Raw genomic sequence first — 9,096 nt, forward strand, 5'->3', positions numbered from 1 at the left:
GGCGAGTCCTGCGGTGGGAGGAGGCGGAGGAGAGTGCTCGCGCGAGCGTGGAGGCTCGGCGGTGGAGCGGGAGCTGGAACGTGAGGAGCAGCGGCGAAGGCGGTAGCCGGGTAGGCGTAGCACGGCCGAGGTGGTGCTACGCAGGAGGTCAGCACGCGTGCGGCACCGCAACTCTTTGTTGCGTTCGATATAGATGTTGACTGCAAGTACGCCCACCACTTCAGCCAGGATGAAGGACAGGCCGCCGAAGTAGAAGGACCAGCCATATGAGTAGTGCCACTTCTTGTCCTCGTCCTTCTTCGGGGAGATATCGCTGAGCGCGGCGGAGATGTAGACGATGACGCCGATGATGTTGCTCAGACCTGGTTCAGTGGAGCAAAAGAACAATGTTGTTTATTTTATGTATTATATACTTGTCTATATATTATTTATGTAATAGATGTAAAGTACATGTTTTAGTGTCCTTGACAGCAGATATAAATATAAACATACTGAATGAATTATATTACTGTTCCAGATCCAGAAACTGCTCCAGTTTCTGCAAATCCTGATTAGGGCTTTATGCTTCTGTGTAAAATAGACAGCTAATTGTTTCATCCTCGGATTTAAAAAAGACCATATTGAATATGCTATAAAACTGCTAATATTTATCTCATAAGAAATATATTCAATCTGGCCCAAAGTTCTTTAAATGTATATCACACTTGGACATAGTCTGCCAGCATTGCTACACCCAGCAGTGCTACACCAAGTCAGTGCTACACCCAGTCAGTGCTACACCCAGCAGTGCTACACCCAGCAGTGCTACACCCAGCAGTGCTACACCCAGTCAGTGCTACACCAAGTCAGTGCTACACCCAGTCAGTGCTACACCCAGCAGTGCTACACCCAGTCAGTGCTACACCCAGCAGTGCTACACCCAGCAGTGCTACACCCAGTCAGTGCTACACCCAGCAGTGCTACACCCAGCAGTGCTACACCTAGTCAGTGCTACATCTGTACTACATCTGTATCCAACAGGTGGTCAGTGTTCTGGAAATACCCACACATACAGTAATTTAATCTTCCACTATTTCAATTACAAATTGCTGTACTGCTGCAGTACAATAGGTGTTTTTTTGGACGTGTGTAATTTAAGCGGTTGAAGTAACCCTCAGTAGACATGCTTTAGCACAGCAAAATATACAGGATGCACGATTGTCAGTCAGGCAAATGCAGCCGTATCTGGCTGGATAGACAATCTGGAAACTGCATGTCATATATGTCATGTATATGAATTGTATTTGAAACCAACTTTGTGCCTTGATTTAAAACTACAGATCCTCAACAAACAGGAGTGTTCAGTGAACTCTCTCGCTGTCTTCATGACTGTGGCCTGGTTGCATTACCACAAGGCTAAGACTGAGACAACTTACAACTCCTATAACTTCCTTCAGACAAGAGTGTTTGCTAAATGCTGTCATTTTTAAACACCACCTGGTAAAACAATAAAATATATTGTTTCCTCTTCTTCCTTCCTCTCACCTGCGACCACGAACAGGATGCCCGCTCCCAGGATGATGTGTCTTTTGCTCTTGTAGAAGCGACTGGATGCCACACACACACCTCCCAAGAGCAGCAGGATGGCACTGAGGATAGGAAATATACTGGAGGCCCTGACTACACCTGGAGAGAGGACAGGAAATGAGAGGAGAGGGGACACGGCGGAGGAGGGACACAGAAGAGGAGAGGGGACACAGCAGAGGAGAGACACGGAAGAGGAGGGACATGGCGGAGGAGGGACACAGAAGAGGAGGGACACAGTGGAGCAGGGACACAGCAGAGGAGGGACACAGTGGAGGAGGGACACAACAGAGGAGAGGCACAGTGGAGGAGAGACACAGTAGAGGAGAGACACAGCGGAGACACAAGGCTCACGTCAGTGAAAACCTAATACATGACCTTTCACTGCACACCTTTAAATATATTAAAACAATCCAACAGGGACAGACAGACAGACAGACAGACAGACAGACACACACACACACACACACACACACACACACACACACACACACAGGTAACTCACGTAAAAGGTACTCTGCAGCATCCTGGTCATAATCAGCATCATCAGGAAAATGGTTGATCTGGGAGCAGACCCCTCTCTTTAACCCTGGGACAGAATGAGAGGACCACAAGTAGGGAGTGGGTGACTCATCCTTAAGATGCACACACAGTTTATATCCCTTAAGGACCAGCACATGTAGTATAGGCATTGATGTAGTTGGTAATTGGTTTCATGATGTGTCTCGGCAGCCTGGTCAGTGTCTTCCAAATGATGCCTTCTCTAATCACACAGAAAAGGACATTCACCTTTAGTTCCAAATACTGCTTGAAAAAGTGGGAGTATTGCCCATTTCAAGTCGCCACCTCTGGCTGTTAAACACTGCAGCTGCGTGGAAGAGGGTGGGGGAGGGGAAGGTGGAGCACAGGAAGGTGGAGCAGGATGAGTGGCATTCCATCGATCCCGGTGGACGGGACAAGCAGCGTTCCTTTCCACGGCTCCACTGATTATGCAGGAAAAAACAGGAGCGGCGCCTTTGACCCGCAATGACTCATCACATAATCGCACCACCCTGACATCCATCCCTGTTGGCTTCTTATGCAAATAGGCGTCTGTTTGCTGGAAGCCTCCAGGAACAAGACAGCGAGCTGCGGTGGATGTGTGCGCTGCAGGCCCCGCCGTGTCTGCGCCGCAGAAGAGCGTAACGCACCTACACCTGCCCTCAAGCTTCTTCTGTCGGTTTGTATTTCAGTTGAGTAATTCAAGGCAGCAAACATGACGTGGATATCTGCAGCAGACGGGAATTCCATGAGGTTTTATGATGATTGCGATTACTGCTGTTACCCTTCAAGGAATGCAGTGGCAAAACATACAACAGCCACATACATGTAACATACATCGGACAAAACATACAACAGCCACATACATGTAACATACATCGGACAAAACATACAACAGCCACATACATGTAACATACATCGGACAAAACATACAACAGCCACATACATGTAACATACATCGGACAAAACATACAACAGCCACATACATGCAACATACATCGGACAAAACATACAACAGCCACATACATGTAACATACATCGGACAAAACATACAACAGCCACATACATGCAACATACATTGGACAAAACAGCCACTGACTTCCACACATCACCTTGCAATATGAACTGTCTTTCAGCCTGAGAAACATTTGGCTGCATAAGCTTTCAGGGGGCTTTTGTGTTTTGTAGTAAAGTATATTCAACATCAACAAAATGCAAAGACCTGCAACCTGGATATCATTCCCTGCCATGTTTTGCTGCGCTGAGTGTTCACATGGACAAAGGCAGGCATATGCACAAACATGCGTAGCCTCTAGCTTCCCACGCACACTCATGAACCTCCGTGTCTCACACTTGTACAGAGATGCTTGCCCACCTTCCAGACAGCAGATTCTCCAGAGGCCAGAGTGGGTGAGGGCCCCGGGGTCTTTCCTGTCCTTGTTGTGGGGGTCGTCCTGGGTGGTGTTGGCCGTACTGTTGCAGATGAAGGCTCGTGCGTACAGCCAGTAGTCTGTGCCGATAGCTACTGTCATCAGGGCAAAGGCAGCAAAAGCCCCTACTGTGGTGAGCAGAACCTGGATCCCCCGCTCACACCAAACCATCGCTGGCGGGGTAAGGGTGGGCGGAGGGGCAGAGAGTGAAACCACAAAGTTAGCAGAAACAAGGAGGACATGACTATAGGGAAAGAATGGAAAGAGAGTAGTATTTTGAAAAAAACACAAACAAAAACTGTGCTCTCTACAGAACAGAGCTGGTAATTGCAGGGGAAATCACAAATATAAAGCTAAAATGTGCTTTTAGCTTCTTTTTGATAAGCGCTGATATAGATATTAGAAATAAAAGCAGTGTGAGGAAGTGTACAATGGTAAAGCCTTTTAGGACATTTCAGTGCCTCTGAAATCATATCTATCCCTGGAATTAATACTCAGTTCTTCAATACTCAGTTCTTCATTGTAGGTTACAATGAATCAAAGGGATTGTGGCTACATCAGAAGTAATTCACTTCAGATCTGAGAGTTCCTAGATGCGTTCCATAATGGAAGTTCCTGCAGATACACAGTTGTAAAGAAAGGTGGTGACCCACTGCTGCATTATGGATTTTTGCATAACTCCTAAAATAGTTTGACCTTCATGTACGCATATTAACAAGCCTTATTTTATGCCTTTATAAAGGTCAGTACAATTGAGGTTGTGAAAAAAGCGTGAAATTTTAGGACAATGACCTGTGAAGACTTAGAGAAATATTGGTTTTATCTGCCATGCTATAAAGAAAACACAGTTTGGTGAGTTGAACTTTATAACATTACCCCATTATAATATGTATAATTTGGGACAATATGGACCAATAAGTGCAAATATGGACCAGTTCATATATCTGTGCAAAACTCCAATGTAGTCAGTCAGCTTGCCTGTCCAGACATGGTCCTATTTAGTTAATGCTCCATCTCTGCTCCAGTGCACACCTTCTACACATAGCTACATATTTGGGTTGGGAGGAAAGGGAGACACATCTTCTCCAGGATTAACACAAAAGTGAATCACGACTACTTTTTCACACTGTCACTTCTTTATTTAAATATATTTTAAACATGTTTGACATTGTCAATAGTGAAAATGTCCCACTCCTTTTTTTAATTTCACAATTTTGAGCTCGTGTTACCACCACCTTACATATATGATGTTAGTCAGGAATCAAATAGAATGCAACACTGATATGTGTTGACAGAAGTAGTTTGTGTCTACTTATCTGTGTTATATAAATTTGTATTTTTATGATTTTTGGATGAGGATGCCAGCTAAGAGAATGAATGAAGTGAACAGGGGTTATTCCATCCACAAAGGCAAAATGCAAATGTGGAAAAATGCGATTTTAGTAACTTAGCCTACTTGGCTGGTTTATGATGCACCCTGTGTCTTATATATATATGCTTAAGGTGCAAGTTTTTAAGGTGCAAATTTATAATTAACTTCATTATAGGGCATCAATTAGTTATCTCTGAGAACATGTGCCTAGTACATTAGATCATGAATTATATTTATGTCAAAATATTTGAGTTTTTTAATATAATAGCTTCAGGAAGAATAAGCAATTATGTTCACAATTATTTAGTTTTGCTTAATATGTAGGGACCTTTATGCTATCAGAACCATTGAAAAAAATTACCTTACAACAGAAAATTATGTATGAAATATGTCACCTTTCTTTAAAACTCAGAGTGGATTTGGTCATGCAAATTATATTGATCCAGAATATGGGAGGAAATCAATGATGGTGAGTCTTGCACAAGGAATTCTGTATTTTGAAATTCCCTAGTAAGAGTCCTGACCTCAAAATCCACTGAAATGTGGCATGATTAGATGCCAGCCATTCGTGCCTAATCAGCAGTTACAGAAAGCATTCAGGTTGCACCTGTTATAAAATCCAAGGATCCCCATACAGGATAGGGATTATATACTCACTTTTTTACCTTGTGAAAGATTGTGTGTTTAAATAAGCAAACACACATTAATGTTTTTGCATGTTTAATGATGACTTAGACCACATCCTATTTTTAGGAGCATTTAAAATTCTAGTAAGTGTTCGTAAACATTTTCTTACCACTATAAGCATTAAATTTACACCTTAGCCAGTACATGATAAGGTCAAAAGGTCACAACAGGCACAGCTTGAAGCTGCAGGGACGCGAAGGCTCTCCTTTTTCATGCATCTTCTGCATCTTCAGGATCTACTGAGGTGTACTGGGCCTTTACTGAGATGTACTGGGCCTTTACTGAGATGTACTGAGCTTTTACTGAGATGTACCGGGCCTTTACTGAGATGTACTGGGCCTTTACTGAGGTGTACTGAGCCTTTACTGAGATGTACTGGGCCTTTACTGAGGTGTAATGAGCCTTTACTGAGGTGTACTGAGCCTTTACTGAGATGTACTGGGCCTTTACTGAGGTGTACTGAGCCTTTACTGAGGTGTACTGAGCATTTACTGAGATGAACTGGGCCTTTACTGAGATGTACTGGGCCTTTACTGAGGTGTACTGAGCCTTTACTGAGGTGTACTGAGCCTTTACTGAGGTGTACTGGGCCTTTACTGAGGTGTACTGGGCCTTTACTGAGGTGTACTGGGCCTTTACTGAGGTGTACTGAGCCTTTACTGAGGTGTACTGAGCCTTTACTGAGATGGACTGGGCCTTTACTGAGGTGTACTGAGCCTTTACTGAGATGGACTGGGCCTTTACTGAGGTGTACTGAGCCTTTAGTGAGATGGACTGGGCCTTTACTGAGGTGTACTGAGCCTTTACTGAGATGTACTGGGCCTTTACTGAGGTGTACTGAGCCTTTACTGAGATGTAATGAGCCTTTACTGAGATGTTGAGATGAGCTCCATAGCCTCCAGTGATAACAAACATGCTGTTTCCGTACAGGTCCCAGATGGTTTGCTTTAATGCACACAGTTCACTGCCTGAAAACCAAAAAGCAGTGCTGGTTCACTTCCGGGATTTCTAGGCACTTTCATCCTGAAGGTTATGGAAGCTAAAGGACTATATGTGAATGAGTATTCAAGTGATTGGATACTCTTAAAATGTGCTATCTGAGCTGTGCTAAATGAGGGAAGGCAGAACTCATACTAGGGGTTACTGCCATGACACATTGCTTCAAAGAGCAGCAAAGCAGTGGCCACATCTTACACTGACCATTACGGGCCATCAGGCATCACTGTGATTTTACATTCCAAACCCCTGACACTCACCCATGATGGCATGCTGATATTCCTTGCTGAAAAGAAGCGGTCCACCCAACAGATCATTGGTTTACAATGCATTTGCAGAACATAAAATCTAAGATTCGTCAGGCCTATGTGCAAATAGGCATATGATTCGTCATCATCCGTCTGTGTAACCTCTTGCTGACTGCTATCCCTGACAGCTCATCGTGAATTCTGTAATGCTTCTCTGCTTAGTGCTAAGTGCCTTCAATCTGAAGCTGGGCTGATGAACGCTGTTTGCTATGACGTCAAAAAGCAATAGGTGTCCCAAACAACCCTAACTGATCAGAGCACTGAAATATGTTCCCGGTTGTGCATTCTGTCTACTAAACCATAGGTTTATGTAGATCATTAGAACTGCATGAATGACTTATAGACGCTCTACACTGAGAGAAGAGAACAGTACCAGATTATCAGAAATCTCCAATAGAATGCTATAGGGCAGTTATAGTTTAAAGACAATACTTATACAAGCTTTGTTTTAAATAAACTTCCAACCTAGCTGAGTTCTCCAGAATCCTAATAATAAAAGCAAATATTACCTAAATGAGTCATGTTTATAAATAATGATACAAACAGAATTTAACAGCAGAGACTAAACCTAAAATGTAAAGTATATATAAACACCATGTAAGGTTTTCAGTTGCTTTGTTATTTTTGCACTTCAGATGTTAGCTTCTACAGGAGAACAGAATTAATTAAATTAATGCGCACAGACCTCTTAAGAATGTTGGATTATAATAAATACTAGTACCAAAACCCTATCCAGACATTAACTCTTATTGAAGAATACGTATATGCATATACACACCTTAATATGTGAATATACGAAGAAACATAAGACTGTTTGGAGATGGACCATCAATAAAGGACATGCATGGACTCAGAACATCTAGACATTGACAGTGAAGAATATTTGTACATAAAACCTCATATCATTAACCCTCTAGTGTCTGATTAGAGCTCAGTGGTCACAGCCTGAAGTAGGTAGATTAGCGTGTGTGTGTATGTGTGTGTGTGTGTGTGTGTGTATGTCTGTGTGTGTATGCGTGCACATATATGTGTGTGTATGTAGTTACCTGGAGGAATGTGTCTGCCCTTTCCATCCATTCTTGCAGCGCTCTGGTTCGCGTCACAGAAGAACGTACCGACCAATCTGTCCAAGCAGCATCCATCGACTGTTCTCCCTCTCTCTCTCCCTCTCTTTCTCCCTCTCTCTCTCCCTCTTTCTTTCTTTCTCCCTCTCTCTCTCTCTCTCTCTCTCTCTCACACACACACACACACACACTCTCCCTCCCTCTTGGTCTTTCTCTCACACTCTCTCTCTCCCCCGTTTTCTTGTCCGTGGGTGGGAGTAGATTTTCTAGGTTTTGCTTCTTTTCTCCGTTCAAAAGGATTGCGTGGCAGCAATTCTCACTGCTCAGGAGAAGAACCAAAGAGCCACTAAAAAAGAAGAAACAAAACAGATAATATTAACATGATCGTAACATAGAAAGCAAAGTACATGTCACACGTTTTGTGAATCCACATATCAACAAACTAGCCCCACTGTCTTACTTGAAATCAGAGAAACGAAGAAGATCGGTTAAGACTTCACAGATCCACAGAAAGAGAGGTGTTTAGCAAAAAAAAAGAGAGGGATTTATAAAAAACAAAAAGAAAAAAGGAGAAGGAGAACGATAGAGCGTGTGCCATTCTGTCACCATGGCAACAGGGCATTCTAAAGTCGAGAACAGAACAGGATGGTGTGTGTGAGTGTGCGTGGGGGGGTGATATTGGTGACTGAATGAGGATTCAGCAAAAAAAATAAAAAATACTGATTTGAGAACACAATTCACCTTCTATTCTAGAAGAGCATGTTCAGCTTTATTATGATGCATTTACAATGTATCTTTCATCTTTCAAGCCAAAGGACCTGTTTGGCTTTTAGGACATTTTGGTTTGGTGGACATGGTTATTCTGTGGTGCTTCTGACAGAGGTCTTGTTTGAAGAGAACAACCTTGGCACTGGTCTGTTGCCTGTTTATGATGACAAGAGTTGTATTTCAGTGTCACAGAGCTGTAGACTGTAGTTTACTCTATATTTCACATTTACAAAATTATTATGTAATTTTATAGGCAAAATTTGTGTGAGGCACAAATATATCATATATATGTACTAAATATCAGTGGGGAACCGTCAGGGCCCTCTACGCCCTCTCAGAGGGCCTACAATATTCCTAAAACATAAAAA

The 9,096-nt window shown here is 42.9% G+C and overlaps 1 protein-coding gene across 2 annotated transcripts in view; it reads right to left on the minus strand.

The window, feature by feature from the left end:
- Positions 1-8,649, minus strand: part of cacng8a (calcium channel, voltage-dependent, gamma subunit 8a) — a 10,163-nt gene extending 1,514 nt beyond the window's left edge. The window contains exons 1-6 of one of the 2 annotated variants that reach the window (XM_077008020.1): positions 8,421-8,649; positions 7,943-8,306; positions 3,479-3,706; positions 2,069-2,152; positions 1,525-1,665; positions 1-362 (exon numbers count right to left, since the gene is read on the minus strand). The exon at positions 1-362 is cut by the window's left edge and continues 1,514 nt beyond it. In XM_077008020.1, the coding sequence (XP_076864135.1) occupies positions 1-362; positions 1,525-1,665; positions 2,069-2,152; positions 3,479-3,706; positions 7,943-7,973 (846 nt within the window). In that variant the 5' untranslated portion in view covers positions 7,974-8,306; positions 8,421-8,649. Of the gene's footprint in view, positions 363-1,524; positions 1,666-2,068; positions 2,153-3,478; positions 3,707-7,942; positions 8,317-8,420 lie in introns of those variants that run through there. The other variant, XM_077008022.1, reaches the window with a different exon arrangement.
- Positions 8,650-9,096: the final 447 nt, after the last annotated feature.

The sequence above is a fragment of the Brachyhypopomus gauderio genome, chromosome 6, assembly GCF_052324685.1.
Source record: "Brachyhypopomus gauderio isolate BG-103 chromosome 6, BGAUD_0.2, whole genome shotgun sequence".
NCBI classification, from domain to species: domain Eukaryota; kingdom Metazoa; phylum Chordata; class Actinopteri; order Gymnotiformes; family Hypopomidae; genus Brachyhypopomus; species Brachyhypopomus gauderio.